General features: G+C 42.0%; 1 protein-coding gene across 2 annotated transcripts in view; it reads right to left on the reverse strand.

Moving 5' to 3' along the window:
- LOC125896833 (protein EFR3 homolog B) overlaps positions 1 to 22,051 on the reverse strand; it is a 54,349-nt gene that overhangs the window by 3,652 nt on the left and 28,646 nt on the right. For both annotated transcript variants that reach the window (XM_049589713.1, XM_049589714.1), the window contains 16 exons: positions 17,455 to 17,589; positions 13,997 to 14,075; positions 11,532 to 11,667; positions 10,160 to 10,321; positions 9,584 to 9,695; positions 7,581 to 7,632; positions 5,191 to 5,363; positions 4,993 to 5,068; positions 3,457 to 3,618; positions 2,879 to 3,010; positions 2,712 to 2,779; positions 2,463 to 2,590; positions 1,642 to 1,733; positions 1,473 to 1,521; positions 180 to 286; positions 43 to 92 (listed from right to left, as the gene is read on the reverse strand). In XM_049589713.1, the coding sequence (XP_049445670.1) occupies positions 43 to 92; positions 180 to 286; positions 1,473 to 1,521; positions 1,642 to 1,733; positions 2,463 to 2,590; positions 2,712 to 2,779; positions 2,879 to 3,010; positions 3,457 to 3,618; positions 4,993 to 5,068; positions 5,191 to 5,363; positions 7,581 to 7,632; positions 9,584 to 9,695; positions 10,160 to 10,321; positions 11,532 to 11,667; positions 13,997 to 14,075; positions 17,455 to 17,589 (1,713 nt within the window). The remainder of the gene's footprint in view (positions 1 to 42; positions 93 to 179; positions 287 to 1,472; positions 1,522 to 1,641; positions 1,734 to 2,462; positions 2,591 to 2,711; positions 2,780 to 2,878; positions 3,011 to 3,456; positions 3,619 to 4,992; positions 5,069 to 5,190; positions 5,364 to 7,580; positions 7,633 to 9,583; positions 9,696 to 10,159; positions 10,322 to 11,531; positions 11,668 to 13,996; positions 14,076 to 17,454; positions 17,590 to 22,051) is intronic.

Here is a 22,051-nt window from a genome sequence, read left to right on the forward strand (position 1 = left end):
AATACTATTTTACTACAAACATTCCAAAGCGCCGTCTCTTACCTGATTGTAATCTCAAAGATCTGATTTAGTTTGCTCTGCAGTAGTGTGGCCTAGACAGGACAAAAACATCACTTTAGACAACAGTACAAAGCTTAAAAAAATAATATGAACATAAAAGAAAAAGGTTTTTATTGTACCCTGGCACCACAGTGGGCAGCAATCTCCTCGAAGGGCGCCTTCTGGAACTTCTCCACCACTTGTCTCCTCCGCTCCCTCTCCTGCTCCTCCATACCCACGCTGTCCACTAGAGGGAGACGCGAACAACATTTTCACTTCAATAATGCACTCTGCTGCAGTATAATTTCAAGAGGCATTAGCGCTTGAGTGATTCTTCTTACAACACAATGCTTCGACGATGATTAATACCCCTGAATGTTGTTTTTCCTGCACCATGCTCTGGCAGCTTATTTCTATTGTTTATTTCACTGCTGCTCATGTGAATGACAAAAAAGATAACTAAACTAACATATTAGGTTATTTTCTGTTGTTGTTTCGAATGCATAGAAAGACAATCAATTTTATTTGTTTGAGTGTCCTGCCCTGGATGGCGCGCTACAGCCTACAAGACACTAGACATAACATACAGTTTCACAAATTCAAAAAGAAAACATATAAGCATTCAATTTTGTTTTGATGGATGCAATATTCTGTCTTAGTTACCATGCATTATCTATAAATCTTGCTTAATCAAAAATCTCCTTAAATAAAGAGTCAGCAAAACTTATTACAAATCAATAGAAAGTTTTACACATGGTGAGTCTGTGTTGATAAGTTTGTGATTTCATGAATACTTTAAAGGATAAACCACATTTAGAGCAACATTGAGGTAACTGAGGCAGCTGTGCAAACAACAGTGCTAACAACAACAACAGTACTGACAGAGCTAACACTGGGTGTCCTCCAATACTACTCTGGCGTACGCCTGTAGTGTCTACATACCATTTGACAGTTATCATAGCCAGCAGCTAGACCAGATTCAGTGGTAAATATCCGTGGTGAAAACAGCATCACCACAATCACACGGCCCACACACACAAGTCAAGGGAGACTGATAAGACGGAACCGATGAATATCACTCAGGCTTACATAAAATCACACTGTGAACAACACTGTGAACATTACGACCCATGCAGTCATTTATCTGTCAACTATCAAAGCTACCGTGGCTTTTGCCCCGCAGGCCGACACTGTAGTGTTTTGTCACCACAATTATGTGGTTGCTGCCGCTGGCCAGACTGGCTACCGCAACAAAGAACAGAGAAGCTCGGATTACAACACACAGAGGGAGTATGAATCCATTCCCTGCTCTGGGTGCCATTACTCCTCTATATCATTACACAGCAAACAGTTGTCTGCTGCTGTATAAATGCTCCGAATGTTGCCAACAGATACATTAAAGACCACAAAAGTTGGTAAGAGTGTGGACATACCGATGGCATTTTTCAGGGTTTCAAATGTGATCTCCTCTGCTGGTGTCCTCTGCAGAACAAAAAAAGAAAAAAGCAGTATGAAGCACTAATGCGGTTTTATTAACTTCCTAGTAGGGGGTATATTACAGTTTTAGACCATGACATTGTTGTTAAAGCTTTCTGGCTTTACCTCCTCTTTCTCTGGACTGTTTCGGGACTCCACCTCCACCTGCAGTGAGATGGTCTCTCCAATGCTCTTCCTCTTGGACAGACGGTCCTCATCTGGAAAGAATGCAGACATTTTTCTCTCTTTATCTTCTTAAACAAAAAACTCATTAAGTATAAGATGTGAAATTCAAAATTTAGATCCATCCATCCATTTTCGTCCGCTTATCAGAGGTCGGGTCGTGAGGGCAGCAGGCCAAGCAAAGCACCCCACACATCCCTCTCCCCAGCAACACTTTCCAGCTCCTACTGGGGGGCCTCTTACCAGTTGGATGTGCCTGAAAAACCTCTAAAGGGAGGCGCATCCTGATCAGATGCCCGAACTACCTCAACTGACACCTTTTCGGTGCAAAGGAGCAGTGGCTCTACTCTGAAATTTAGATGCCTTTATTGAATATTTAAAAACTTAGAAAATCTGAACTGAACTGGCACCCAAAAGGCTGCCAATTACTAAGTTAGAGAGGACTTGTCCTTCAACTCAAAGATCCTGGCTCAAGCCCCAGAGCTTAAAAAAGGTCTGCCCTGATGAAGTGTCCTTCGATGAAACACTAAATCCCCGCCGGCACCATGAGAGTAGTTCAGCTCTGCATTTCCATACAGGAATCAATAAAGCACCGACACCAAGTTGTAACACGCTGGCGAGTCAATAAACGTTATCAATATTTATAGTTATTTAGTCGAAGACAGAGCACATTTCTTATTTGAAGAATTCCCCCTTCTTTGTCTCAGCTGACTTTGGCACTCACTGTGACATTCTAACACAAGGGATGTGTTTGAGCTTCTTACCAGTGTACTGGGGGACATAAGGCGTGGCCAGTCTCTCTGTGTTATAACCACTTCCTCCGAGGACCTCCGTGATCTTCGACTGGAGGAACAAAACGTCCCCTTCTACCTTATCCAGTGAAGAAGGCAGCCTAGGAAGAAACAGGGAGTTTCATTTAATTTTATATAGTAAACAGTTAAAATGTACTGCTATTATTGCATTTTTAAATATCAAATTTAATGTTGTATGGTTTGAATATGTCTGCTTCATACTTGGGATTATCAACGAAGACGTCCTCAGGCAGTAGGTAGGGACTTTCTTTCTGTCTGACCTCAATTACCTGCAGGGCAGAGGAAGAAGGAAGTTTATTTAAAAGAGGTTCTTGGTATTCACACACACACACACACACACACACACACACAAAGAAGCCTAGTGTGACCTCGTGTATGTGCTGGCAGAAGGCTGGGACGGTGGTGAGCTGGCAGATGAGGTTGAGGTAGGCGGCGGCGAGGGCATGAACAGCACAGCGGTTATAAACGGGCAGAGCCTCATCTGTCGACAGAGCCAGGTCCTGCATAGAAACAAAGAGAGATGAAGAAGGACTCCTGGACTGTAAAACACACAATAACTTTAATAAATTACCCTCTTAAAATGCACTCAGACTTTGTTTTATGAATTTTAGACTATTCCCATCTCTTATTCTTGTGTTAAATATTAGAGTTAATGTGTTTTATTTATTGTTCGTTGAACCACTTATCTTTAAAAAAAAAAAAGGGTTTCTTGTTTTATGTTATTATTTCTAGATACTTCTCTTGAAATTATAGCACTGTAGACTGCTTTGTGTTTATGTAAGTGCTGTAAAAATAAAATTAATTGGAACATTATGTCACCCATGACTGTCTGGGAATAACAGCAAATGCCACAATTATTTCCTGACTTGTCCTCACTAATTATTTCCTGAAGAAACAAACTAGCAGTTATAACATATTAGCTGATTGAATGCACGTGCATTAGTACCTGTAGGGCAAGTGCTAGGCGAATGAGGTCAACCACCACCTCTTCGTTAGCCAGCTCCACACTGAGGAGCCCCAAGAGACTGAAAAGGGACTCGTAGTGCTGCGACCCGCTGCTCTGCTCCTTACAGCTCAGGTAGATGTGTCGGTACAGCTGCTGGCCATGCTGTGAGACGGGCGAGAAGGAGAGGTTACTCTTAGAGTTTAAGTGCGCTAGTTATTCTACAGTTCAGTCTGAAAAATGTATAAGATTTAAGTTTAGAAACATATTGGACATTTTGTTTCATCAAGCCCAGTTCAGACCAGAGATTTGCAACGACACGACACTGAAACTTGCACCTACTTGCAATGCGCTGCTCTGCAATGGTCTGAAAACCTACAATGTGACTAGATGACGAGACAGTGTGTTGTCTCCACAAAAACAGATTTATATCCACTCATGATGCTACTAAATATGACAACCTGTTGGCATTCATCATGCTCTATGTTTGGAGTTCGGTGCTCAACCCTCTTCGGATTCTTGGTTGGGCATTCTTGACTTAATTCTCTTGACTTCATCTTCCTCTTCAGTTTCTGTGTGTGCACACCGCCCTGTAGTCTCATGCCCTTTCATGGGGATTTACGGGGCATTTACCTACATTAATTAGAATCAACTTGCACGCGCCTTTAGCTTACAAGGACAATGGGATTCATTACTGTAAGAGCACAGGTGCAAACAATTCTGCGGTTTAAGAGCACTGCTTGAATCTGACGTAAACTTTTCTTAGGACTTTAATTAAGAACAAATTTAAGACACAACTACGGGAGATATTGGTGAATGAGGCCCAGTAATAGGAAGATACTTGCTACAGTTAAATTTGTAGTAGTGATGAAACATATGCAAAGCTATCTGATCTTACGATGGACTGTATTCATAATAAATATGCCACGATAATAAAATTACCTGCGCCAATAAATAAGTTAATGACTATGGGCGACCCCACACTTTGAGGATGAAGACCAACAAACGTGTCAACAGAAATGAGACGGGCTCGATGGATCAGCTGGCCTGCGTTGAGCTCAGACGGACCAGTTCACACCACTGTGAGTTTTCTCTTCAACAATCTCAAACTGTTTAGCTCTGTTACAAATATTTAGTCTGAACTGTGGGCTCTATGTGCATGAGGAGAAGGCGTGTAATGATTCTCCAAATCAGACCTTGATTTTTGAGAGGCAGATGAAAAGGGAAAATGGGGAAAAAAGTTTCTGGATTTTACTACATCAACTACAAGAACACTTCAAGAACACGGAGGCTTCTTAACTTATAAATTAACTTCACATTAATTAATTAATTGAATATGAAGGGGTAGTGCAACATGGGAGATGGACCTGTGAAACGTGGACCATGGACAATTGTGTCCCTGTCCCTGTCCCTGATTTTTCAAAATGAGAGAAACAGATCGGACTGTAGCAAAAACAGATTCATCTGGACCTACATTGACTTGAGTATTGAATTCCAGTGATACACAACTTCACTATAAATGGAGGATGGGTTTTGTACCTTCTTCATGAATAAGTTGTCCTGTCTGGAACACTTGTCCACTTTGAGTTTGAGCACAGAGATGTCGGAGATGATGCTGCATAGAGACAGGGGACAATGATAAACACAAGCTGTTACTGAGGTGCAGCTAAGCAAAGCTCCAGCACACTATAATTAAAACCCCACAGTATACGTTTTCCTGCAGCGACCCCCACACACCTTATGTTGGCGAACTTAGGCCTGTTGTCATGCCTGTCGATGAGACTAAGGAGGATCTGGAGCACCAGCAGCCGCACTTCTGGATCTTCTGTTAGAGCGAAGGACAGCAGCGGCTCCAGGAAAGAGCTGGGCAGTGCCGTCAGCATGTTGGTGGTCTGGAAACCTGCCGTCACCTGAGAGATTGATGATCACAAGGCATTTTGAAAACAGTGGGGTTGCGCTTTTGTTCTTTATAGCATTCAAGCTACAAATAGTTTCTACACATATTCAGAGGGCTCAGCAGTATATAAACATAGCTGTCGGCAAAGCTGGGTGTCTACAGGTATCGGACACAGAAATTTACTGCTTTAAGACCTTTTTTTAAGATCCTTTTTAAACAACTTTAAGACTCTTATTCAAGCATCGCAGGTAATTCTAAAGTTAAGTAGTATATGGGTCCACCTGTTCCAGTCCTGTCAGGGAGAGGTTTTATGCAGGAATATGGTTATTAGACTGAGTTTGGTTGATCTACATTTTGCCCGTAGGTAAGTGCAAGTATAAAGTAAAAAGACAGTGTTAGGTTCAGTGATGGGCAGCGCTGGGAGTTACTGTAAATCCAGTACTTTTGGCTTTAACTAGACTTTTTTGTTTTCAAATAAACAGGCAAGTAGCTCAGTCCATAGGGACTTGGGTCGGGAACCGGAGGGTCGCCTGTTTGAGTCCTCGTCCGGACCAAAATATGGAGCGTGGACTGGTGGCTGGAGAGGGGCCAGTTCACCTTCTGGGCACTGCCGAGGTGCCCTTGAGCAAGGTACCAACCGCTCAGGGTGCCTCACCAAGGGGCAGCCCCCTCACTCTGACATCTCTCCACTTTGTGCATGTATAGGTCCTGTTTGTGCATGTGTGTGTCTTTCGGACCTGTGTGTAATTGACAAGCAAGAGTGAAAACATTGAATTTCTCCTCAGGGGGATTAATAAAGGAAATAAACTTAAAGTACAATTACTGGAATTTAAATAGACTAGTTACTAGTTATTTCAGTCAGTCAATCATAGCAGACAAATGCAGTAATTCTTTCCTGGAGTTTTTCAGCGTTATAATCTAACATCACCTGTAGTGATACGCTGCTCCGGTGAGTGGCGTTCAGTTCCTACATCTTTTGTGTGTCTTTGCAAGACAGAAATAGACGCAGAGGTAGGAGGAGAAAGGGTGGACTATTGCACTCAAGTTACTGATAACTTTATTCAGAGTGCCGAAGGACCCGTCAGTCAACCAGCGCATCACTAGTCAACTGACCTCACAGCGGCGCAATAAATGGCTTGAATCATTCAATCAATCAGCATTACTGTCACTGCACACTGGCCCACAGTTCAGGGAATTTGAAACATGAACATAATTTTCCCACCTTGAGACTGAGGACAAATTGAGCCCATAGTGATGAGTTATAGCCTGTGTGCAGGATTTAAATAACTGTTAATGTTAAATAAACAAACCTCAGTCTGTTCATGTTTTTGTGAATAACTTTTACCACTTTCATTTAATTTGGTGTACAATGATAAACATCACTGCCGAATGTCTGAGAAAAAAGTTATTTCAGCGAGGCCACATTAAACAGGCCTATAAAATCTATTGTTTTATTGTTCCACTACTTAATTCTCATCATAATGAATCATAAATAAAATGAGACAGTTGTTTTGTTCCACAATGTGCCACAGTGACACTAAAATAATACAGCTATGTGTGCCTTAACAAGAGGATTGAAGCAGATGTTTTAAGGTAACACAAAAATTACTTTCCCTCGTAACTATGTACTTTTACATGCTGTAATTAGTAAAGCGATTCAAGGGCAAGCAGGGATACTCTTCTGGTTTGGATTAAAGTGAGCACTGTGTCTCACTCCTGTTAGTCCAACCTGTACAGATGGATGGTTGCTTTCATTCAGCACATATTTAGGGCTTGGTTAAGAAAAAAACAAAACAAAAAAAAAGACCACCGAGAAGAAGGTCTTGCTGTGCAAACACTCCTCATGGGAAGATAAATGTGAAGCTGTGCAGAGAAATTAATGATGAGGGTAAAAGAATTCGGAGACCATAACAGTGCTGCCAAAACACACATGGTTTGTGGGAAATTATTTTCTAAAGGGCAGAATGCTGAGATAAAGTTTGATAGACTGCAGCTATTGAAAAGTGAAGTGTCTCCCTGACTAACTGGATTTAATTTACTCCTTGTCTACAGTTATAGCACTGTGATAAACACAGCTTCAAGCACTATTATATAAACTACTTTCGTAATATGATGAAAAAAAAGCCTCAAAAAAGCACCGGGAACACAGTGAGGCATGCTTTAAAGATATGTAAACAAGCACATTTATTAATCATTATAATTTAATAATACTGCAAGGCTGAACACATACCTGGACCAAGGACTTTAGTAACATAACCTGAATCATCCTGGTGCCCTCAGGCCTGGAGATAAAAACAGATTAGGATACAAATTAAAACCCTTTAATTCACCAACATTCAGGTCTACACAGAAGTGTTCACACAGTATGTTTAACTGAAGGCTGGAATATGGTAGAGAATTACATGAACACATACAGCATGCAGTTTTGGGCAGGTATGACTGTTCAAACTAAATTTTGCAGCAATAATTTCTGCAACTGTTTGTCATCTCAGCCACAAATACTGTCCGTTTCTGTCCCAGCAGCGCTCAAACATTGCTCTCAATCAGGCCCGGACTGGCCCACAGGAGAACCAGGGAGTTCCCCGGTGGCCTGGCCCGCAAGTGGTCTACTCTGGCCTGCCTGTCCTTTTTTTTTGTTAAATGCGCGCTCTGCAGCGCAGGTGAGCCCGCCCGCTGTCAGAAATGATAGGTGCTTGTTAGCATTTGTCACAACGATTGATCAAAAAGGGTTTTTTTTGTAGATTCAAGACGTGATTAGTCTGTTTTGCTTTCCGCCCGCCCCCAAATCAGCGCGCCTGTAAACTGAAAGCAGCTTGGTTGTGGAGAGTCAGGTGGAGCAGAGAGCAGAGGGTGTGTACGTGTGCCTGTGGGTGCAGACTGTGCAGTAGGAGCTCTGCAGCTCAGCAGTGCCGTTACAATGGACCGCAAAAAGAGGAAAGGTGGAGCTGAACGGGAGAGAGATTAAAAAAAAAAAAAAGGGCCATTGAGGAGGAGGCGGCTAAATGTCATAAACTTACAGATATGTTCAGAGCCCCCCCAGCCCCCAGCAGCAGCGTGACGTCGTCAAATGATGCTGCTGCAACGAGTAAGTTAACATAGAAGAGTAAGACAACTGGTTATTCTCAACATGAGGTCCGGGGAGGATGGGGACCGACCCGAGGCCAGAACCCTTACGGGTTAATTTGGTTCCATTTTGTACAGAGCAGTGCAGGCTGAAACAGTTTGGGGACCCCTCTTAAGGATAGGCTCTTACCTGTCCAAATTAACCCTTATGGGTTAATTTGGCTCTTATAGCTTATCATCAAACATTTATCTGGCCTTGGGTCGGTCCCCATCCTCCCCGGACCTCATGTTGAGAATAACCAGTTTTCTTACTTTTCTATGTTAACTTACTTGTTGCAGCATCATCATTTGACGACGTCACGCTGCTGCTGGGGGCTGGGGGGGCTCTGAACATATCTGTAAGGAACCAAATTAACCCGTAAGGGTTCTGGCCTACGTTGCCTGTAGTATTTAAGTTCTGTTCAAGTGCATTTTGTACAGAGCAGTGCAGGCTGAAAACAGTTTGGGGACCCCTCTTAAGGATAGGCTCTTACCTGTCTAAGTTCAAAAGTTTTCAATATCTATCAAATGTTACTGAAATAAGATCAGATAAGTTGAAGTTGCTGCTGACTTATATTTTTACTTGTTTTACTGTTGCATTGAATATAGGTGTTGCCATATTGATTATGATAAGCTGACACCAAAATGATTTGCTGACAAAATAATACAATCATGTTGTTTAGTTCAGCATAATATCCATTCATATAGGAGTCCTGGTTTATTCAGGGGCACGTTTGGTGAGGGTAGGGAAGAGAAAAGCACTGGACTGGAGGACTATGAGTTGCTGTTACAGTTGTGTTTAATAGAGTTGTTGTGTGACTGTCAGTCTGGAATAATGAGCTTTGGTGATTACTTAGCTCATATGTGTGTCCGTGTGCACGTGCACGTGTGTGAGCATGTAATGTGTGGATTGGGTGGCCTGGGTGGATGTATGACTCCCGGCCTGAATTTTTGTCCCAGTCTGGCCCTGCTCTCAATTAGTCGGCACTGAGTTTGACAAACAGACTTTGCTTTCTACTGTTAACCAACCCTATTTTAGGGCGCATTACATGTGACCCTGCGTTTCCCCGCATTAACCCCCCCAACACACATATACACACTAATGTTGGTGAATAAAGGAGTGTTACTAACCCAGAGCCGGTGGATGGCAGAGTTGGGTGGATCCCAGGGACAGGGATCTTGCCCATGATGAAGAGCATGACCTCTGACCTCTGGTATGTCGGTAGAGTGTTGGCGAATGAACCTGAAAGCGATAAAAAGAGAGATGAGCATCAGATGGATGACAGGAGGATTTAACGCACAGAAAAATGAGAGGTATGTGTGGAAGGAGTGTGGAAGGAGAGAAAAATAAACAGATGAACACTAGTTTGTATAAAGCTCTCACACACGCACAAAGACAGACACAATATTGACGATTCACGGGATGATTGTTTTTTCCTACACCGATATTAGTAGTAATAAAAGGTAATAATAAAAAGCTTGCAGACAGGATGTATAATACCCTCAGGTATTATTAATACCTTTGACACCAAGGTAAAACCCATAATACCCCCAATTACATGATGTCATGTTTTCCTTTGACAATAACCCTGTACTACTGCTGCCCCCTGATGATCGGATCACCTATCGGCAAACTCGAGTAACCAGGATTGCACAATATGAAAATAGAAACCTCCCACACACACACACGCTCACACACAGACACACCGATGGTCCTGATGACAGCCTCCTGCAGCTGCCTCTCCTCATGAGCTTTGATGATCTTGGTGCCAATGTTGGTGCTGCCGTCATAGGAGCCAGTCAGCTCGTAGTCCACGCTCAGACGGAGCTGTCGCAGCAGGGTGTTAAACACCTCCAACACTGTGGGGCCTGCATACACAAACAGTAAACAATTAAAAAAAAAAAGGAATTAAAAGACTAGTTCAGCCCGACATACATGATCCTGCACACAAAATTCCAGCTGTTGCCTTAAGGCCCTCACACAAGGTCAGGCTGGTGGTGAGTGTCTGTGACCACAGTTTTTGTGGTGTGTTCCTCGTAGTTGCACTAGTTGGCTGGTGTCAGCAGCTTTTCGAAGAGAAATGGAATTGAGGGAAGCAAGCAAACGACCATAGCCAAGAGGGCGTACAATAGAGGCTCTCCCATTTTTCACCTTCATCTCGTCTGATCATTTCAAAACACGAATATTTTCACAACGTGGCCATTTGGAATGAAGCCACTGAAGACCAGGTGGTGATTGAGAGTGGTGTGAAAATGGTGGGCAAGCGCTTCTTTGTTTTATGTATGTATTATAACACCAATTGTATATCTGCAGTCCAAATACTTCCAGTTTCTAATTTTGATTGACATGTACAAACTAGACTGTCAAAATTGCTCAAAAATGACGTTCGAATATTCGTTCTAAAAATAACTCATAGGTTCGAACCATTCAAATTTTTTTTTTCGCGTTATGTCCACAAGAGGGCAAACTAATACAAGGAAATATACTTCTGTATGTATTAATACAAGGAAACGTAACTACTTGTAGGTATTTTTATTTCAACATAAACGTCTTTGAAAACATTTACATACCTACACATTAAAACACATAAAACAATTATCTATAACATTACGTTATAAACGACCGCGGACCTCTCACTCGCCCCCCGCCTTCGGCGCCCATGTTAACCGACTGTGTCATCCACACCGCCGCTGTCCTTTGCGAGTGGGAGGGGGGAGCGGCCATGGAGCTGCGCGGCGGTGTGGTGGTGTTTTTTTCCCTCCATAATCGAATATCAATTTTCACATTCGAAGGTCCATTTTTTTTTTCAAATTCGAATTTAAATTCGAATTTAGAATATTCATTGACAGCCCTAGTACAGACTACTGCCGTCTGCTGGTAGGGGGGGTTATTTCTTCTCACACAGGCGCAGAATGTATGCGCTAGTTGGCCGTTGCCTGTAGTATTTAAGTTCTGTTCAAGTGCAACTTTTTGGCTCAGTCACAGGCAACATGAAAAGACGCTACAGTCAGGCTTTGTCGACACTAGTTCTTTGATGTCAATTTGGTGTGTGTGCCTGTAGTGTGTTATTCTTCTCACCTACAGAGCCGCTGGCTGCAATGGCAGCTGCCTCCAGCAAAACTTCCACTATACCAGCTCGCACTGTGGCTGAATTCTTGCTGTTAGCATCCAGGTGACCGAGAAGCTGCTGGATTACCAAGTGAGAGTGCTGCGACTACAAGAGAAGGAGAGAAAGAATGAATGAATGAATGAATGAATGAATCCACACTGAAGCTAGAAAGGCACTCAGAGAGCTCAGGCCAAGGCCAAGTACCCTATCTCGCAATGTTGAAGGTGCAATATACTCTACGACATTCAGAACATAAATGTAACAGGAAAGTATTATTCATGTTCCCGCTGGCTAGCTTATCACCGCCGGCGCAATTCCTGCAACACTGGCAGGTAGATGTTTGTACCAAAATAATCAGGTAATAAAAATCAATGCTAGCAGTCTCTACCCCATTTAGCTGTTATTTAGGGTCGCACAACTTTGCTGCTCCTCTCCTGTCAGTGTCAGGGTTTCACAGTTTCTTACAAACACACACACACTTCAGATATGTTTTTATGCACTTCTCAACGGTGCCGCGAGCTGATCGTTTCAAGTACTCCTAGCTTTACGGACCTGTTTATGATACAGGACATCAGCTGATCCGCTGAAATATCACTTGCCGCCGGTCTGCTGCTGGCTTCCGTTAGGCTGATGTATAGCCGAGGGTTATGAGTTGCCTCCATACTAGGACGGTAATAAAATAATAACACAGAGGCTCTGTAGTCTAATCCAAGACGGGAAACTCTTTATTGCCTCCTACACTGTCAACAGCAGCACATCACAGCTTCGCTCCCTCTCCTTCTGTTCTTACCTCTCACAATATAGGCCCTGTGCATACACACTGCATCACTGCTTACCAGAGGAAACTTATTCACATGTTGAAGCTGTGGTAATGAGATGGTAAATATATTAAAATAACTTTGTTTAACATTTTGCTCTGACCTCTACTTTAAGTTTGTATTCAACATAATACCTTATTATCTGGATAAAATGTACTGAAACAAACGTATGTGTGTGTGTGTATATATATATATGTATATGTATATATATATATATATATATATATATATATAATTTATTTATTTTTTCCTTTCTTCCTCATTCCTTCCTTTCATGCATGCACTGACACTTATTCACCTATCCTGCTGGAATAATGTACTATATTGTACATGATTTTTCTGTAATCCTGGGTTGGACAAAGACTTCAGTGGACAATCATTCTTGTGAAGATCTGGACTTAAATGGGCAAGTGGGGCGGGTAGTAGGTGGGGGAGGGATAAGTGGGTGAGGGATCTTACATACTTGTAAGTATTTGAGTGTTACAGCTACTATGCTATTATTTTCCTATATGCAATGACGTGTATGTATGCTGTAAACGAATGTATACTGTTTAATGTAAAATCAATAAAAATTGTTAAAGAAAGGAAAAAAACCAAAAAACAAATGTATGTGTGATACAAAAAGGGCAATTCATTATTTTGGCCGGTAAAAAAATGCTTGGCCAGCGGATTTTTTTTTCTCCAGTCCTCTTGGGCGGTGAGTCAGAAAGTTAATTTAGGACACTAGCAGTGCTCATATGGACACTAATGGCTCTGTCAGCACTGGTGCCGTTGTGCACACTGTTAGCACAATTAGCACCTTTGATAACACCACCACTACTGAGGGTGGCAGGACAGCCTTGTGGCAGAAGCGTAACACTCAAAACCTGAGCTAACCCCTTAAAACAGTGTTAGCTCCATCAACACTGCTGTCATTGTTCGCACTGCACTATTGCCACCACCATTTTGGCTCAGCCACCTCCATGTTTGCTTGTGATATCTGAGGTGAGAGCCTTGTGCAATCTCGGCCAAGACTATGGATGTCGTCTACTATAAAGTAAAAAAAAACAATTTGTGTATCCGCCTCATGATTCAGATCCCCTCAAAAGTTTAATGGGTCCGTCTTTGGCCCATGCTACACCCTTCCACCAAGTTACATGAAAATCAGGTCTGTAGTTTTTCCATAATCCTGCTGACAAACAGAAAAAACGAGCTGAACACATGACCTCCTTGGGGGGAAGTAAAACACAAGAAAAATGGAGGAAAAACAGAGAGAGACAGAAATCTAGAAAACTAGTAAACTACAGGAAGTCATTCAACCAGTTAGAGAATTAAAAGCTCCAGAGAATAAGCACATCACTGGCTTGCATTTTTCATTTAGTCCCAAAATGAATCACAGCTATGAGGAGAAGGGTTGATGCCCAAATGGACTCTTCAAACAACTCTCATTTTCTGAGCCATTTCATTTCCATGTTTCTACTTTGTGCCCATAAATCATGTAAAAAAAACACTTACAATGATAAAAACATGGCACTCTGTAAAGCACACAAATGTTTCAGGAGTCCATTTGAGGTCAAAGAGAGAAAAAAGGGGCGAGGAAGGGATCGTTGTGGATGTGGAGGCACTGTATCACTCACCTGGATGGAGTACATGATGATTTTGAAGCAACGCACAGCAAAGGTCTTCCCCTCCCATAGAGAGTGGTTATCTAAGTGCCTGGGGGGACATAGACAGGAGGAGAGGGATGGGGAGGATACAGACGATGTGATAATACAGTAACCACAGTGATGGAGAGCAGCAAGAGATAAGAGAGCATATTTATAGTTCCCAATATTAAGACTCCATATGTGTCTTCTTTTTTATGATGATGGAGCACGGAGAGTTACTTATGTAATAAAAAGCGTGGACGCATGACCAAAGACAGAGACACGAAGTCATTAAACTGTCTTTCACTGTTGAATGTCGTCAAGACGTTGATGTAAGAGGCAAAAAGAAAAACCCAATCAATGATAATGATCAGGATCACGACAACCATCAAACAAGATCAAGATCATTACTACTGAACAGTCGATCTGTAGAATCCCTATGTACAGAGAGACAGGCACAGAGTGAGATAAATATCTAAAGCAGAAACGGAGACAGTGATGGATTGACTATAGGGGTGGGAACCTCTGGATGCCTCACGAGTCGATTCTGATTCAGAGGGCTACCATGCCATCATAAAATGATTCTCTATGCCTTAAACGCGTCAACATTTTAGATGTTTTTATAAAAAAAAAAAAAATTCACTGTGCAACAATTCAATGGGTTAAGCCATTGGGAACGTACAGCCTGGTGTCACAAACTTGTTACAGTCATCGTTCTCTTCTGCTGTGAAGTCACACTCCAACGGATCCTCCCTCTCAGCAGTAGAAAAGGTGATTCAAAGTTTTGACTCTAAGAAACTTGCCACCAGGTTTTACTGGGCCCTGTCAATCCCAAATAATTAGAAACCTCTTGGGAAGCTGACTTTGGAGAGGCTATTGAGATTGATAAGTGGAACAGTATCTGGTCATGCTCGTCAGGTTGCTTATACACCAAGAAAGCTAGGGAGTTGCAATTTAAGGTTATATATAGGCTCCAAATTAACCCACTGAAAGGCAACAAGTTTAATCCTTCACTTTCAAAATGATGCAATAAGTGTAAAATTTCTGAAGGGGTCGTATTTCCATTGTATCTTTGACTGCCCCCTTATTAAGGACTTCTGGGGCAAAGTGTGTAAAGAAATTGATATTATTCTTAAGAAAAAAATGACTCTTGATCCCATGTTTTGCATTCTTGGGATACAGTCAGTAGCACCGCACCTTGGCCCCTCTTCACTGAAGCTGCTTAAGGAGGAGATGGAGATGTGTTCTTCTTCAGTGGATTTCAGATACTGTCCCTACGGTTTCATATTGGATTCGAAGCACTATGGAACTTATACCTTTAGAAGCTATAAGCTTTTGGCTCTAGGACCAGCTGTTCAAGTTTTTTCACATTTGGGGCTCTTCTCTGGACTATATTGGAAATGATGGGGCCCAGGTAGGGCTGGGCAATATGACCAAAATCTCATATCACGATATAGGTCATTTCATATCCCGATAACGATATATATCACGATACAGCACGTCATAACGCACAGTCCTAGGCCCGAGCCCTCAAGAGTGGACTGCATAGACTAGCATGGACTGAGGTCTCGAAAAACACATATCCATGAAGGTTAATGTGCTCAATATGCCATTATCTCTTAAGTGTACCTGATTACCCTGGAGAACTGTGATGCTGTGAACCTTTACGGAGAATGTGTTCTGTTCTGTGTTATGGAATAAGTTGGAAAAGAAGATGCATATGAAGAGATGTATATCTGCAATGCCCTTTACTTTGTATTGTTATAATCCTCACCTTAATAAATATAATCTAAAAAAAAACTTGTTACAGTCATCATAATGTTGAGAATCGTGTTACAAATATCTGATTGTTGGCTTTTCTCCATCATGACCAAGCGGAAAATTTCAGGGCGGCAAATTGATGTGCCAAAAACTGCATTTCCTCAAATGGCCACTTGAGGCTGGCACCAGAAAAGAGTCAACCCCCATAGACCCCAATGTTAAAATGTCCAACTTTACAGTAGAAATAAACACGTTTAAACCGTGGTACAAGAACAGTTTTGGTCTCTACAGCTATTCCCCCCTTTTAGGACAACTGTAAGGGGGATGAATTTTTCTAGAACTCATTCGTTTAAACTTCATTAAGGCTTAAAGTCACACATAATTAAGGGCAGCATTGAGTGATGGGCTGTCTGCTAGGCATTGCTACAGTCTATGAGTCAGATACACCACTGGCTCCTCCGCAGCTCCACCCTCTCATCCAAATTTGGTCACTTCTAGCTCTAAAAAAAACAATGGGTGATGACAAGGTGGCTATGTCCATTATTTTGTACAGTCTGTAATCATAACACAATTTTCAAAACACAATGGAGTTGCATCTAAGACTTAACCCTATCTCTGACGAGAGCTGGGCTGACACGGCACATAAAAAGTGAAATGAACTGAGGGGAAATTGAGAGAAAAGTAAAATCACATAGATTAAGACTGTTCCAAATAAATATAAATTAAGTGTATAAATGCTCAAGAAAATGGTACACAGAGCTGCAGCTGGTTTCTGGAGTACAAAAAAATCAATAAAGGAATTACTGGCTTGGAGTTTTTGTGTTTTTGCTGTTTTTTCATGTTGCTGTGTATATGAGCTTGAATCCAAACTAAAATTCGGCTGTGTCATTATAAGATGTATTATCTAGCTGTATTCCTGCAAGCCCATGATGCACATAATGGTTGACGTATCTATTTACAGTATTCCTCTGAACTCATTTAACTTTTAGTGTAAAATTAAAGCTTATGATCAGCCTGTGTCCTCACACCACCAAGAGCTTCTGTAAAATATAAAGCAGGACGGATTATAAATACTCGCTGAGATGCGGGGAAGGAAGCCAAGAGGGGCATTGAAAAGGTGAATGTACAAAAGACGAAGAATTAAAAGCAAAGTCAACACGTAAAGGAACAGGCATTAATGTCTGGGGCTCAGAGAGATCCAGGGAACGGCTGCGACAGATGAAAACAAGATTCAGAGACAGAGGAAAGATAAGACGGATAGACGGACAGACAACTATAAAGAAAACATTAATCACAGAAGACCAGGCTCGGAGACATACAGAGTGAAATGAAGACATCACAGAAGATGACCTTAAAAGCACGATGAAGCTGTGAATAGGCAAGAAATCTGCAATGTCTTACCAGGAAGCAACTGTTACTGTAAATACATTACAGACCTCCACAAAAAATATGCAATTTACAACATCCCATCTGCAAACCATGCACTCACATCTACTCCGAAACTACTATGTAACCTTGCGCTGACCTTGTTGCACCCCCTCATGCCCATCAGTGCACAGATAAGAATGCTGCAACACAGCCTTAAGATGCATCTCTCCTCCAGGTTTAGTCTATGCGTCAAAACACAACAAACACACGAAGGAATGAATCACAAAAAGACGACAGAAGAGTTCATGGGGCTGTCTTACATCAGCACGGGCGTGACGGCGTTCTTGATGTTGCCATAGGCGGCTCGTCCCAGCAGCTCCCTGAAGCAGCGCTCCGTCAGCTCCACCGGGCTTTCCTTCTCCTTCTCCGACGCCTGCAGCGGAGAGGGGGAGCGGCTGGTAGGGAGCAATGCAGGTGAGAAAGCAGAAAAGAGGGAGAGAGGAGGGGAACGAGCAGGGAGGGGAGGGGGAAGAGAGGGTGAGAGCGAACAGAGAAAAGAGTTTGAAATCAATTTGACTCAACAGCACAAACATTTCCACAAAGGCTCAATTTCTTTCACAAAACACTCTCTGGGCTGCTGTGTCACTGCAGTTCTTCCTCCTGAGGTGACTTTTCCCTCTGCAGTGAAAATTAAGAGACTGTGTTGGCCGTCGTGTGTGTACGCATTTGTGTATGGCAAATTTGTTATGACCAGGGGGGACATGTTCGTGTCTAAGTTTGTGTATGTGTGCAAGTGTGTGTGGGCACTAACATCGGGTCCGGCCTGTCTTTGTTCTCATGCATAGTTAAAATCTCCACTATAACTCCATCTTAGTCATGACTTGCCTCGGGCGGTCCACCAATGATGACATTATTTATTAACAGCCTCACTCTTTCATCTTGCCTGGTGCTGATGTGGAGGAAATGTGACTGCCTGCCTCTCAGAAGCTCCTCTAACTTCATTTAAATCCTCCAAAAAAATTTAATTTGAATGGGAAACAGCAAAAGCAAGAAATTTGAGGCAAATTCCTAAATCTCCCTCCACTCCTCCTCCATCTTACGACTCCTAACTTGTCTGACCATGACTATACAGCCTTGTATCTGCGCGAAGTTTGTCAGAAGAGAGGAGTTTTCACATTCCTCTCCTGAAGGGGACGATGTCTATGTACTTCCCTAAAATCTGAGATTCAAAAGTACACTTAGCAAGCTAGATTTGGAACATCACTAATACAGGGGAACAGGCTTCGACACAGAACCAGAAGGGTGTAACGATCCATAGATGTGAATCGATATATCGATTAAATGATCAACGATCCACTGTCATGAATGCAAAGTGAAAACATCGATCCATATCATCATCTTTAGGATACGCTTTTATTTTGAAAGTCTGTGTCACTGTCAAACAGCGGCAGGCAGACAGCAAGCTGCCAGAGAAAGACAATGAGGATAACATTGTTAAGGAATAAATCGGCAGTGTGGAAATATTTGGGATTTTGGAGAAAATATAGGTCAACAGACAGAGCACATGGTGTACGCAACATTAGCTGCCTGGTGGGGCATCTCATCCTGCTAACTGCTCACTACAGCCACATTAGCTGCTCTGTTTCAACAATGTTCATCTGAAATTCAACCGAGCTCTTCTTTCGGAACATGACTTAAACCAACAGTGAGTAAGAAAAATAATATTATGTAATTTATTACAGTAGAGGAAAAAAGTCTGCTAGCTGCTAGGCTAATTTATGCAATGTGAAGGTGTTTAAGTCAAGGCTTTACACCAGATAGACCTGAAACAGATGATGGTTTGGGTTAAAATGAAAACATTTCTCTCAGTAGGGTCTTTCTGGCAGAAAGCCCTGAGGGTTAACTTCTCCCATGTGCTGTTTTATGTGCGTTAGTAGAGTCAGTTTAAAATAAACTTTACTGCACTGAAGCAGTTACAATTATTTACATCATTTATGTGTTGTTTTAATCCTTAATGGCCCAAAACAAAAAAGATACGTATGGCACTTCTTCTGTAACTGATTGTATTAAATGTGCAGGTGATGTCCTTTCATATCAACTGCAGGCCCCTAAATCGCATCAAATCGAAATTGTATCGTGGCAGACTTTGTAATATCAGCAAATATTGTATCGTTGTCCAAAGAATCTATATAATATTGTATCATGATGAAACTGGTGATTAACACCCCAAAGAACCAGCAAAGAAACCTGGAACCTCCAGCACAAAGCGGACTTGTCAGTACAGACAACGAGATTTAGCATTGGCACATAAAAAAAAAACATTACAGAAAACATGGTAAAGTTGGACATAAACTGGACCCTGAAGCTTCCTTCCACCATCTACCAAAAACCTCATCATAGTGGATATTATTGTACATGTCACAAATACCAACACAGCGTCAGCCGCAGTGTAAAAGATGCTAACTACACTTACTCCTGTGATACGTCTGCTCATCACTGATTTTGGTGCACAACAGACTCCTCGTCTGATTCTGGTTCTGACTGAAGCTCAAACATGTATGGCTGAATCTCCCTAATGTTTCCTTTAACGCTAATGCTAGCCATCTTGATACGCACTGCTCTTTTACATCAGTGTAATTTTACTAAAGGTGTACCCAGACGTCATTATCTGTATCTGTTCGACCAACAAAATTATCTGTCTCTGTATCTGTGTTCAGATAGAAAACAGGAAATGAACGGGGTAATTACAGGAAGTCACGTTAACTTGGGCAAATATTGATTGTCCTAACCTATTATTCATTGGCGATACAATTGTTGTGCTTTTAAAGCATCAAACCGATGACGTCTCTCCCTCTCTCTCTCTATATCAATCTAGCTATATTTTTTTTACAAACTGTCTGAAACTCCACCACCACCCCTTTGACTAGGGAGCACTGATGAATCAGAAACTGAAAAAAAGTTACAGAAATCAAAAGATTCTGTTTGACAAAGCTAGTTATTACTAACTTACAAAAAACAACATGCAATAGTCCACCTTCCACCTCCCACCCCTCTCCCTCCCTATGTAGCTTGCTCTTTAAAGGGACATCCTTTGCAGAGCGCCGCAGCACAGTCCTGTCTCTGTCCTTGTATCAGCCCTCAGTCATGACAATTTTGTCACTATAATGCATAAAGCTGCCCCTTTAACTGTCACTTGTAAAAAACCCTGACTCGCACATCAACATTGGTCAGCTCACAGCATGCTCCCTGCTGTGTTGGGGTGACTACAGAATACTGATCACTTTTCAAAAATGTAACATAAATGAAATGACGATTTAGTAAAATCAGAGTCATGGGCATTTTTATCTTGTGGTCATCTATAATCATATGAATCAATTTGAACAAACAAAATGGCTGAGGTTTCCCAGATATTGTGATCGGATTTGGTTACATCCCTAATTTCTACATACTTTTAATCATGTCTGGAGGGGAGCTTTAAATGAAGCCATTTTAGTGCTGCAAATGTGGAAAACTCAGGTGAGTTCTGTGCTGCTGTTGCCGAAAGATTTAGCATTTGTTCAGCAGTAACTCAATAATGCTTACAAAACCACTTTCACTGACCTATATCCAATTAAAAAGTGCATCTAAAACACCCACCGGACTCTTCTTTCAACAGCATCTCACTGCAGTTTTGTCTAATGATTTGGAAACTCACAAGCGAAAGAATAGGATTAAAAGAAATCGTCATCATCATCTCAAGGCCGGCTTGGCTACAGCAATCTGACCTCACATCTGCTTTTATCAAACAATTCACAGAGGCTGTTTCTGAGTCTTTAAAGAGCCAGGACCATTTCTGTTAAAATTTTCTGCTGAGGCAATGCCTAGAGGAAAATTGCTTGGGGAATATAAAGCCTTTGCAGGCACCTATATACCACATTAAAACCAATCAATAATGCTGGTTGTTCTTGAAGAATGACAAAACACAAGTGAACACACAAAACAGGGCTCAGAGAAAGATTGTACTATCTGCAGAAATAAACTCTTCACAGACAGTGTCGACTGTCAGAAGGCTTAGCTAAAACTGAGCCCAAGGTTGATCTTTAAATGAACTTGTACATGTGCACGGGGATTAATGTAGAGAAAAATGCACCATCTGTGAGTTTAATTAGACTGTACTGACTGCTGTGGATTTTATTGCTGGTAATAACTGAGAACGCACAGCAGGGGCAGGCTTCATCACACACGCACAGCAAAGGGAAGCTGAGAGGGAAATGTGACTCTCTGTTGGAGTGTGTCTGTCTCTGTCTCTGTTTGTCCATCTGTCTCTCTCTCTTTCAATAACCTCCACATTTCCATCACACTACTTTCACATTATCTTCCCTCCAACCAATCTTCCAATGTTCTTCTCGCTGCCCTCCCCCTCTGCTGCCCTAACCTTCAGATCTCGGCATTGACGTCAAAGTGAATTTCAGTATGTGGAATACTGCCAAAAGAAGGAGGCTCCAGACTCCACATCTCTCTCTTACTTGCTCTCAATGCAATTGTGATGTTTTTTTTCACCACCCATTGCACTATTCCTGCTCATTTCCTCCCTTTTCATTTTCTTTCCTTCTTTTTCTTTTAATATTTCTGCCCATCTCTTGGTATCTTTGTCCTTGACTGCTGCAGGTGGGCAAACAGATGCCCATCAGGGTGGCAGAGCTGTCAGTGGGCTCAGTCAGTGATGACAATGATGATGAATGACATGGGTGATAGCGGACCAGACTGCCAGGACAAATATGGCCCAGCGTAAGACAAACAACACCAGTGGGCTACAACAGAATGGCTCTGCTGTGTGACAGAGCCACAGCAGGTCAACACTGACTTATTTTGGGTCATTAACTTTGTCACCACACGTTGGCACTGCCTGGACTGCTGTGTGAGGATGACATGGTAACA

The sequence above is a fragment of the Epinephelus fuscoguttatus genome, linkage group LG11 (assembly GCF_011397635.1).
Source record: "Epinephelus fuscoguttatus linkage group LG11, E.fuscoguttatus.final_Chr_v1".
Classification (NCBI taxonomy): domain Eukaryota; kingdom Metazoa; phylum Chordata; class Actinopteri; order Perciformes; family Serranidae; genus Epinephelus; species Epinephelus fuscoguttatus.